Source organism: Alosa pseudoharengus, unplaced genomic scaffold (assembly GCF_046254945.1).
Source record: "Alosa pseudoharengus isolate Yale_2024_CS ecotype anadromous, Long Island Sound unplaced genomic scaffold, YU_APseudo_1.1 YU_APseudo_1.1_scf_28, whole genome shotgun sequence".
NCBI lineage: Eukaryota > Metazoa > Chordata > Actinopteri > Clupeiformes > Clupeidae > Alosa > Alosa pseudoharengus.
The window spans coordinates 203,874-216,363 of NW_027468709.1; the positions used below are offsets into that span (position 1 = coordinate 203,874).

At 45.9% G+C, this 12,490-nt stretch overlaps 1 protein-coding gene across 4 annotated transcripts in view; it reads right to left on the reverse strand.

The window, feature by feature from the left end:
- Positions 1-9,099: 9,099 nt before the first annotated feature.
- Positions 9,100-12,490, reverse strand: part of LOC143099443 (pterin-4-alpha-carbinolamine dehydratase 2-like) — a 15,307-nt gene continuing 11,916 nt past the window's right edge. For all 4 annotated transcript variants that reach the window (XM_076262432.1, XM_076262430.1, XM_076262431.1 and 1 more), the window contains 2 exons: positions 10,814-10,894; positions 9,100-9,365 (listed from right to left, as the gene is read on the reverse strand). In XM_076262432.1, the coding sequence (XP_076118547.1) occupies positions 9,270-9,365; positions 10,814-10,894 (177 nt within the window). In that variant the 3' untranslated portion in view covers positions 9,100-9,269. The remainder of the gene's footprint in view (positions 9,366-10,813; positions 10,895-12,490) is intronic.

The window sequence follows — 12,490 nt, forward strand, 5'->3', positions numbered from 1 at the left end:
AAGGCGTTCAAGTTTATTTTCCATGTTTATATTTCTTCAAAGTAATAGGCTAGTTGAGGTTGGCTATAAAAGAAAGACCTATTAAGATCCTGCAGTGTGGGAACTCGTCTTTTATCTAATTGCGCTTATTTATAAAATATGAAAAATGAAAAGTAGCCATATTCTCAGACCATTTAGATTCAAACTGCAATCATCAATACAAATGTTAGATTTGTACTGTAGATCATGAGATATGCTGAGTGCAGGCACTTTTACACAGGAACCATTTCACGGCATCGACCGCTAATTGATGCTGCTATCCTTCCAAGCATAACAAACTCCAGTACGATACAATTAAAATGATTTCTTGTGGCTTTCAAATGTGTAGCGACAAGAGGGGCGAAAAGATGCAAGGGCGAGATTCATTGAGAGTAATTCTATCCCTGTTTTTTTCTCTTATGCACATGCACCCCACACGTCACACAGCAGTTGGCACTTTTGGTCGTGTGTGTGTGTGTGTGTGTGTGTGTGTGTGTGTGTGTGTGTGTGTACTCTCGACTCCGCAGCTGAGTCGTTGCGGTTTGCCGTGAGTCGGGCCATAGGCTGCAATGACAGCTGCCAAAGAAACGCATCTAGCTAGCACATATCATGGGAGAGGTCTCGTTTCGTGTGGCAGCAGGATTTATATACTATGCCCATGGTCTCTTTTTGGTCTCTTTTTGACTGCGCCATGCACTCTCAATCATAAACCGCATAGCCTATGTACACAAGCACGCGCGCGCGCGCGCAAACACAACCGCCGACCGGGGGCACATACCATCTGCTCTACTTCTTCATCGCTGTTTTTGTTACAAAAAACACATACATGCGCAGCAACACACAATTCTTTGCGTAGCCTACGTGCAAAAACTCAAAGCCATACCAGGAACTGATGTATGCTCATGTTAAGGGAAATAACTAAATGAGTTATCTAACGCAAACTCCAACAATCGATCTGGTTTCCACTGGTCCACAAAGCCCATATCAGTCAAACTGTCATTAGGCGACATTAAGGCCAGATTAAGGGCAGAGCCCGCGGCAATTCAACTTTTTATATACTTGGCTCTTCTCACCTATTGCAGCCGATAGCCTCTGACATTTCCGCCCGCGCTGTTAGAGGAGGTAGTCTCTTTTGACCTTTCTATTTGCTCCCTGTTGGTAGGCTATGGTAAAGTATTTCATAAATCTAGTTATTTATTAGGAAACTTTTCTGAACAGTAGGCTAGGCGTAATTATGATGTCACAGGAACAAGTCTAACCTATAGCCTTCCAAATCAAATCAGAGAACTGGGAAGGACAGCCTATCTTTTTTTGTATTTTAGAATAAGCAAGGACGTTAAGCACAATATATATGTGTTTCCGTTTTGCAGAAGAAAATTGTCTATGACAATTAATAATCATATAGGCTATCATTAATTCGCATGAAAGTATTATATTTATACAACAAACACATTTCCAGCCAATAACGATAACAACAACAATAATACTACTACTACTACTACTAATAATAATAATGAATAATGTTCATAGGTTATTGATAAATAGTCCTGGTGATCTGTGTTTCGTTTGTTTCGTTATGGTAAAGCAAAATTCTCCAAAAGTCAGCATGGTTTCCCCATGTTATGTTAAGAAAATTGCAATGTAGTGTCATAAAGCAATTTCACAGGCTAATAAAATGAATTCAAAGCTCCCAGGGATTTCTAAGAAAAACAGACACGGCCTCGAGTAGATGTTGCCAATCTGCAGAAGACTGCTCGGATCGTGACCCATGGGGCAAAGTTCATATTGCCGTTTTATTGTCGGTAAATATTTGTAGTGGGCTGTTCTCTTTGTGTGCTTTTGTCAAAGACCCGTTCACAGACTTAACGCCAAAATATCCTGCAAGTTAGGTCAAACATTTTTCAAAAACTGATATATGGTATTTGACATTCAAATCACTTAGGATAAGAAAACAATACGTCCTGTGTTTATGATCTTTCAAGGACGCATAATGATCCACTTCAGTTGGCGGAGAAGTCTGGAGAGTGTGCTCTGAACTCCTCAACATTTCCTCTATAGCTTACTGCCTCCGATTCAAGCGTATAAGTAAACTAGGCCTACTTAGTGTGGCCAGTGAAGTGGGGGATCCTCATCTTATCCAACAATACGCCAACAAACGCCTAACATTTCAGACGTCGATTAAAGCAGAGGATGCAAAAGGGGGGGAAATCAAAGACGTCAGTGACCTATTTCAAAAACAGACAACGCTTTAGAAGAGTTTCCAAGTATAGTGCATTTCAACATAACGTAATTACCGAATATTAAAGTGTATAAACAAAAAAAAGCATTGATTAACTGGGTTATATCTACATTTTTTTCCTTGTCTTGATGTGGCCTTAAAAAAATTAAAACCGAGTTTCTCTGGAAGTTATAGCTCTGCAAGGAACACTACGTGTTACTGCCAACCTGGAGGCTTCTGCATAGCCTATGTTTACTTGGTTCCATCCACTGACCGAACACATGGAAATGAAAACCAGCGGTCGACAGTTTGATACATCCTTAAGAATACCAAACTCCAACACATATAACTATTGCTGATCATATAACGCGGTGCAGGGATGCCCTCAAAATACCCGTACATAGCCTCACCTCGCGGTACTCTATCAGATGACAGTGTTAAACCCGACATTTCTCCTCGCCATTAGGAAGCACTTATAGGCCTATCCCATGCTCTACTATCAGCGGCCCGGCAGATCTGAGTATCGTTCTTCCTTATAGTAAAGGCTAAATCAACGCAAATTATATTCCTCATCCAATTCCTTCCGAGTCTTCCGCCATGCGTTGGTCCAGTCATCACCTATGTAGGGGCACTCATGATTTCCCGCAGAGGGGTTTGAAATGTGTGGCTGTCAAGTCATCTGCTTTTAGACCACGCAAGTGCCATGTTGTGCTGCAGTATTTAACACCAGACAGAGTGACGTACTTCTCACTACACAAAGTATCGGATTTATTTGGTTGTCAGCTTGCAATAATCAAGCTCATCTTGACTGGTAATTTAGCAGTGGTTTCATTTTCACATTTCTGTTGGTATCATTCCAAGTGAAAGAAAGAAGAAAAAATCCCTTTACTTAAATATTAGTAAAGTGGACTATATCCCAACGTGCTGGACATCGACTTCTCCAACTGTGGAAACAGTAGCAGGAAATGTATAATTGTCCTGTAAGTAGCATTATTAGGTTACTTAATTAACCCTCTCTCATTGCTATCAGGTGGTAGCAACAGCGCCAACTGCTGGCGTGCGAAGGGAACACCAATACCTCGACTATCCCATAACTAACATCTCCAGTGTAGTCAATTTTCACTGGTTCACACAGATCCTCAGTGTCCCACAGACAGCAGCAATTCACACCCACACCAGTCTAGATTGCATTCAGATTAATTTCTGAAGGTCTGGATAGCAACAGATCACCTGAAATCTAATTATTGCAAATCAGACTCAAATCACACTGCATTTGGAGGTGGTTTAAAAATGCAAATATATTTATGTTCCTATCAGCAAAGCATAGCAGAGGACCAAGAAATGTACCCCCTTATTGATTGATTGATTGATTGATTGATTTGGGACTGATACAGAGACACACTGTGATTCTACTGAGGCCTCCATTGCTACCATAGCAACTGAAGCACAGGTTGGTTGGTGGTGTCTGGATATGCAAATGTGATCTGATCACTTGAAAGTAACAGTGTGAAAGTAACAGTTCTAAAGGTCTGATTTCAGGAACTAATCTGATTTCCCCCTGTGTCCATCAAACCGATGTCCATTCCTCTCTCTAGCACCTCCATCAGATGTGTCATTTACTCCACCAGAACCAACAGTGTGTTTAACATTCAGACAATTGCTCTGTTTCATAAACATCAGAGAATCATAAACCCATAGCATAGTTGGGATTCCCTGCTGCGCAACTCAGACTCTCTCACACACACACACGCGCGCAGGCACGCGCGCAGGCACACACACACACACACACACACACACACACACACACACACACACACACACACACACACACACACACACACACACACACACACACACACTAAACCGTGAGGGCGGCTGGAGTGCAATAGCACCATATAACCATTCAGATGGAGAGATAAGAATGACACAGACACAGAGCTGGGGAGTGGAGGGGTGCAGCCCGAGGCCGAGGCGTCAGCAGTGACCTATCACTCTCCCCGCTTCTTATCTGAGGGAAACTCACGGCGTGAAGAGACATACGAATGGGACATACGAGGCATGCTGATATTTGCCTTTAAAATTCACTCAACAATGTTACAGAAGTGCTTAAAACATACCCCTCTGTCCCCAGGAGTTGATTTGGGAGTGACTTTAGCACTGGAGCCCTGGAACATACCCCTCTGTCCCCAGGAGTTGATTTGGGAGTGACTTTAGCACTGGAGCCCTGGGTGTCAGCTGTGCTTCATCACCCCGGCTGCAGCGTCTGTGGTTTCTCTCTGTCCGTCTGACATCTCACACAGAGCACGCCAACCCCTCTGGAACATCACTAAGACAGGGCTGTCAGAGGCACACTTCTCAGTCTGCACACACACACACACTCTCCCACACGCGCACACATGTGCACGCACGCACGCACACGCACTCCAGTCACTTACCCTTACACTTTTCAGTGCACACACACACCACTCACAGATATTTCTTAGACAAGGCAACATATGTGTATGGCAGTTTGGAAATCACTGGACAATATAGCAGTAAATGCAGGGCCTCCAGTGTGTGTGTGTGTGTGTGTGTGTGTGTGTGTGTGTGTGTGGCCAGCAGTAATCATTGACTGGCGCTGACCTGATGAGACGCCTCAAAAGACCCCGCAGCTCCAGCTTTAGTCAGGCCAGGACAATCATTAATGCAGGGACGTGTTGGATGTGTGTGTGTGTGTGTGTTGTTTTTGTGGGTGTGTGGAGTGTGTTGTGTTTTGTGTGTGCGGTTCACCTGAGTCGACAGCAGTTGTCTGAGCTCATGCGTGTGTCTCTGCAGGACTCCCCTGTGTGTTCTGGCCCAGAGACACACATACACACACACATACACACACACACACACACATCTGGAGGACTCCCCTGTGTGTTCTGGCCCAGAGACACACACACACACACACACACACACATCTGGAAGACTCCCCTGTGTGTTCTGGCCCAGAGACACACACACACACACACACACACACACACACACACACACACACACACATCTGGAGGACTCCCCTGTGTGTTCTGGCCCAGAGACGTCTCCCCCTCACTCCAGACTCTTAAAAGGCTCAGTCTCACACTACAGGGAGAACACAGCAATCAGTCACTCACACACACACACACACACACACAAGCATATGGACAAAAATATACACACACACACTCACACACACATAGGCATATGCACGCTCACACTTACACACACTCACTCGCTCACACACTTACACACACTCACTCGCTCACACACTCACACACACCTGACAGAGCTGTTCACCCACACTCTTACTAAGTGCACTCTTCATCATAGTCCGTAAAACTAGGAGGAGTGGTGTGTGTGTGTGAACAACTTTGAGAGAGAGAGAGAGAGAGAGAGAGAGACAGAGAGATCTGTCTCTGTGTGTATAGTATTAACTCTGCTCTCTGTGACCTTGTTATCTCTATGCCAGAGATCAAATATCTAAAAAAAAAATCCCCATCACACACACACACACACACTTATGAATGACCAATAAATAAAAACAGCCCTTACATACAAATGCATAAATTATTAATATTGAAGACATGATATTCTAATAACATGTATCATTATTTCATTTCTCTCTCTCTCTCTCTCCAACACACACACTTATATCTAACCAAACACCTTCTCCCCCCACACTCACACTCTCCTTAGCTACAGAGAGGCCAGCTGGTCTGACATTTATGTTTCAAAGACTTATTATTTTTCCATCCAAGAGATGCATACCCCCCTCCCCCAACCACACACAGACACACACACAGTAACACAAACACAGTTACACACGCACAAACACACACACACAACCACACACACAGTCACACAAACCCAGTTACACACACGCACAGTCAAACACACCGAACACACACACACACACACACACTCTGTACCACTCCATGGTGTGAAAGCTTGCTGCTCTTTTCTGGCTCTTTGCCGTTTACTCCACCATTAAAAGCCCAGAGTGCACAGTCAACTCTGTCATATCTGGCATTATAAAACATATATACACACACAATATATAAATACAGGCACACACACACACACACACACACACACACACACACACACACACACACACACACACACACAGGTTAAACCTGGTCATAGGTCTGTCAAGCTGTTCTGAGCGCCACACAACACCTACAGAGAAAAGGTGATGAAAAGTAGAGGAGTGAGAGAGACCAGAGTGACAGAGAGATGGCGAGATACAGGAGGAAGAGTGGAAAGAGAGACAGTGGAAAGAGAGACAGAGTGAGTGAGAGAGAAGAATGAGGGAGCACAAGAGGGAGGAATTGGAAGCTTTGCTGAAGGGAGTCAATTGAACAGAGGAGGAACTGAGTATTTACAGAGAGCAAGAGAGAGAGAGTGCAAGAGCTGCCGAGGGAGGGAGAGAGGGACTACCACCAAAAAGAGAAGAGTGAGTGTGTGGAGGACACTAGCACAAGGAGAGTGAGTGTGTGGTAGAGGACACTGGCAGGAGGAGAGTGAGTGTGTGGTAGAGTGAGTGTGTGTTAGAGGACACTGGCAGGAAGAGAGTGAGTGTGTGGTAGAGGACACTGGCAAGAGGAGAGTGAGTGTGTGGTAGAGGACACTGGCAGGAGGAGAGTGAGTGTGTGTTAGAGGACACTGGCAGGAGGAGAGTGAGTGTGTGGTAGAGTGAGTGTGTGTTAGAGGACACTGGCAGGAAGAGAGTGAGTGTGTGGTAGAGGACACTGGCAGGAAGAGAGTGAGTGTGTGGTAGAGGACACTGGCAAGAGGAGAGTGAGTGTGTGGTAGAGGACACTGGCAGGAGGAGAGTGAGTGTGTGGTAGAGGACACTGGCAGGAGGAGAGTGAGTGTGTGGTAGAGGACACTGGCAGGAGGAGAGTGAGTGTGTGGTAGAGGACACTGGCAGGAGGAGAGTGAGTGTGTGGTAGAGGTAGGACTGCTGGAGCGTTAGGAGGGCAGTGAGCTGACCTGAGGAGGCCTACATGAGTCTCCACGATGCCCAGCTAGGCCAAGTATACTTGTGTATACAAGGAATTTGGACTCTTTGCATGTATCCCATCCGGTGAACAGACAGTGAGGTGAAGCACACACTAACCCGGAGCAGTGAGCTGCCTGCAACAACAGCGGCGCTCGGGGAGCAGTGAGGGGTTAGGTGCCTTGCTCAAGGGCACTTCAGCCGTGCCTACTGGTCGGGGATCGAACCGGCAACCCTTCGGTACCAAGCCCGAACCCCTAAACAATGGGCCACGATTGCCCCAAGACTGACTGCAGCTATCAGGGCCTGTCTGTCCGTCCGCACACACACACACACACACACACACACACACACACACACACACACACACACACACACACACACACACACACACACACACACACACACACACACACACACACACACACACACACACACACACACACACACACACACACACACACACACACACACACACACACACACACACACACACACACACCCCAGTGAGTTAGCAGTTACTAGAACATCCTCACTCAATTAACCTCACAACCACTAATGGCAACCATCAACAGGAATTATTAACACTGACAACTTAATCACACATCTTTGAATAGGCCTACTTTTAACACAGGGAGATGGTAGTGGCGAACTCACACAGTGACTAACAGCTTTAAAATCTCACCTGCAGACCACTGATGAGAGACACGGTTTTCAGCAAGCGGCGAGCGTGACGCGCGTGGAGGACGCTCACGGTGGCCACTGGCCAGGGAGCTCACGACCCCATCCTACGTGTCCAAGCGTACGGATGACATGAGGAGAACGCATCGGAGGTATAACAAAAACGATATATCAAAATCACGAAGATATATATATACGATATATAAAAAAAACGAGATATCAAAGATGGTATATACACTCCTTCAATAATCCCATGGCTCTTCATGACAAACTGCATGGTATAGATCGCCATGTCCGAGATCTGGATAATGCTGGAATGAGGTTTGGATCACAAGTTTGGTGACCTTGAGAAGCTTAAGATAGGCTAGCCTTCCTCAAAGGAATTGGCGAGTTTGTAATTCAATTTGCAGTCAGTTTCCGAAGAGCGTGTTCATGAGATGGCGAACATTATGGACTTATCAAACTATGAGTTTGCCATCACACCAGCAACGTAACACGGTTTAGTGAAACGACCGCCCATTTTGGTAAAACTCTCTTGTAAAAAAAAAAAAAAAAAAAGATATATATTCCCAGCTCTGGAAAAAATCAAGAGACAACTGCACATTTTTCTGATGTCATAGTTGCTGAGTGACATTTAAATGAGTTGATGGATGGATGGATGGATCTCACAATGACACCTCCCATAACCTGTTTGGAAATATATAGTAACAGTGATGGTAATAATAAAAAACCTCTGAGCTAACAGCACATACTCTGCAGGAAGAGTCCCAATAGGAAGAGCCACAGATATACTTCACAGGGCCCTTAGTCAGGCAGGCAAGTGGCTCTTAACCCTTATGTCTATGTCTGACTGTAAAATACCGTTTCATGAAAATATGGCACATTTCTGTGTACCACTCTGGGACTACTCTCAATCTTTGAGTTACTCCTTCAACTCTGCCTTCAGTGGTCATCGAACATACCGCTGTAGAACTGGACCAATCACAGAGTTGTGACCCAGGTGGAACTCCAGGGCAGACGCCACTTACCCAATAGCATTCTCAGTCCTCGCCACTTACCCAATAGCATTCTCAGTCCTCGCCAAACATCACAAAGTGATTGTTGTAGCCTTCTAACAAGCTATGAATATTGAAATGACGACATTAATATTTCACCCAAACTGAATCAAAACACAGTAGGCTAGCATGATCTCCCATTTTTAATTAAGTACACCAGAAACAGCTGACAGCGCCAGTCAAAGGAAAGCAGCATTCAGGAATGTCCAAATCACCATGCCTCTCTACATGGATCACAATTTAGAAACGCACTCGCGCACGCACACGCACACACACACATGCACACGCACACACTCTACATGGTTAGGGCTACTTTATCGATGAACTTGGCGAGTTTGATGTCCCTCTTGGAGAGGCCTCCACATGCGTGTGTAGTTAATGTGATCTGGACCTGCGGGGAAAAGCAGAAAATCCCGTCAATAAAAGCTGAATTTCCCTTCCTACACCCACTACAGACCTCACAGTCCACTCACAAGCTGACTTCTGTGTGTGTGTGTGTGTGTGTGTGTGTGTGTGAGAGAGGCTTGAGATCATAGAACCTGCCCCGTCCTGCGGTGGTTTTCATAAAGAGTGGATTACAGGGTAAATTCCTTTCCTTACACACACACACACACACACACACACACACACACACACACACACACACACACACACACACACACACACACACACACACACACACACACACACACACACACACACACACACACACACACACACACACACACACACACACACACATAGAGAGACTAAATAGATTTACACTCACCCACTTTATTATGTTATAGCTAGTGGCACTTTCACCAACACAGAAAGAAAGAAATAAAGAATGAATAATGTAAGAAGTAGTAGCAAATTAAACAAGAAAAAAGACTAAACAAAGAAACAGAACGTGATAAATAGTGACAGGGAGTGGGTGAGAGAGAGCGATAAAGAGAGGGAGAGATGAAGAGAGAGAGAGAGAGAGAGAGAGAGAGAGAGATAGATAGAAAGAGAAAGAGATGAAGAGGGGTAGTGCTCTACAGAAGATTTTCTCTTGAAAATGTCTGGATTACTTTCTCAATCCTCTCTCCCTCTTCTCTTTCCCAGCTAGTCCATACCAACACACACACACACACACACACACACACACACACACACACGCGCGCACACACACACACACACACACACAGACACAGACACACACACACACGCGCACACGCGCACACACACAGACACACACACACACACACTCCTTTTCTCTCCCTCTCATCTTTCCCAGCAGTGTTTGCAGTAGGACTCTAATCCACAAAAGACCCAGTAAAGCCTGCAATGTTCCTTACCAACCGCCCCCCCAAATCTCACTCTTGCACACACACACACACACACAGACACAGACACAGACACAGACACAGACACACACACACACCTGTATAGACATCATGACAACACCACACTTTCACAGACATATATTGCCTCACACAAATCTGTGTCAAAGACAGTACACAGTACACACAATTTCTATTTATGCAACATTTATATATGCATGCACAGTTGCAAACTAGTGTACGCACTTACACACTTCTGCGTACACCCACAGCCCCAACCACATAGTCCAATGCAAACAGACATAGTTTAACACACTCACACACCCTCAGGAACACACACACACACAAACATCGCTCCTCACACTCACATACAAAACATATCCTTCATACACACACAAATGTACCTTTACTCTTGTGCCGTGCCATACCATACCATACCATACTCACACACAATCTCACAAGACACACACACACAATCTCATGACACACACACACACACACACATATATGACACACAAAAGTATACACACACCTTGTTATAAACATTGAACCACTCAGGGTGATGGTTCATCCTCTCTGCTTGTAGGGCTACTCGTGACATGAAGCCAAATGCCTAAAGAGTGAGAGAGAGAGGGATGAACAGAAGAGAAGGAGGAAAGGATGGAGGGAGAGAAGGAGAGAGAAGAGTGAAAGAAAGGATGGAGGGAGAGAGAGGGGGAGAGGGGGAGAGAGAGAGAGAGAAGAGGGAGAGAAGGGAGGGATGGAGAGAAAGAGAGAAGAGAGGGATGAAGGGAGACAGACAGAAGGAAGGAGAGAGTGGGAGAAAAAAATGAGAGCATTAGGAGTGCAGAACAGGAAACGAGAGATGTGTGTGGGGTGTGTGTGTGTGGGGTGTGTGTGTGTATGTGTGTGTGTAGAGGGATAAAGAAAGGTCTGGTAGAGACAAAGGCTGGGGGAGGGGCAGAGAAACATGACTTTGGGCATTAGTGGGACAGTACCTCACCTCACCTTCATGAGATGGGAGGGAGGGAGGGAGGGAGGGAGAGGGAGAGGGAGAGAGAGAGAGAGAGAGAGAGAGAGAGAGAGAGAGAGAGAGAGAGAGAGAGAGAGAGAGAGAGAGAGAGAGAGAGAGAGAGAGAGAGAGAGAGAAAGAGAGAGAGAGAGAGAGAGAAAGAGAAAGAAAGAGAGAGACAGAGAGAGAAAGAAAGAAAGAAAGAAAGAAAGAAAGAAAGAAAGAAAGAAAGAGAGAGAGAATGTTGATGTTTTTTACTTAGTTTGTTTTTGTGGAATATAACCCTTCTGTTTTGGCAGCTTTGTACATGAACAGTCATGCCAATAAATGTGTGTCAGGCAGAGTTTGCTGGCTGATTTGGATGTGCACCCTCAGAGTGATGGAATGAGAATAAATACACCGACACACACGCATTGACACACACACACGCACACACACCGACAACACATGCGGTGCCTACACCCCCCCCCTCCTCCCGTATTTGGGGTCTCGTGTGTCTTCCAATCAGCACAGATCCCGAGCGGCTCGGCTGTGATTCGGGGGAATTCTAATTATCGGTAAAGAGCCGGGGGAACCCCTGGCGCAGGCCGAGCGAGCGACCGACCAACCGGGCGGCAGGCCGGCCAGTCAGTCAATCCTTAGCAATTTCCCTGGCCAATCTCAATTAAGCCCCTAAACGCTTCCTTCACTAATTACCTCCACTGAACTGCCCTTGTTCCCCCACCCGCCATCTTCACCTGCCCCTCAGCTCAGCAGACGCGCACACACACGCGCACCCACACACACACCCTCCTGTGCCTAGCCTGAGCCTTACAACCAATTACAGCGCAGCGGAAATCACGCTTCAGCAGTGCCGCGTTCCAAGCCAATTTGGACAAGTCCACCCCCCCACCCGCCAACACACACACACACACACACACACACACACACACACACACACACACACACACACACACACACACACACACACACACACACACACACACACACACACACACACACACACACACACACACACACACACACACACACACACACACACCACTCTCGCACTCAGCCTAATGCAACACGATCAGCGTCCCGATCAAATTGGCTATCAAGGAAACAATCTCCTGATCAATTGAAGTAATTGACATATTCCTGCAACTTGACCCTGCCGCCAATTAGAGACGGCAGCCTGCTTCTCCTCAACTCTCA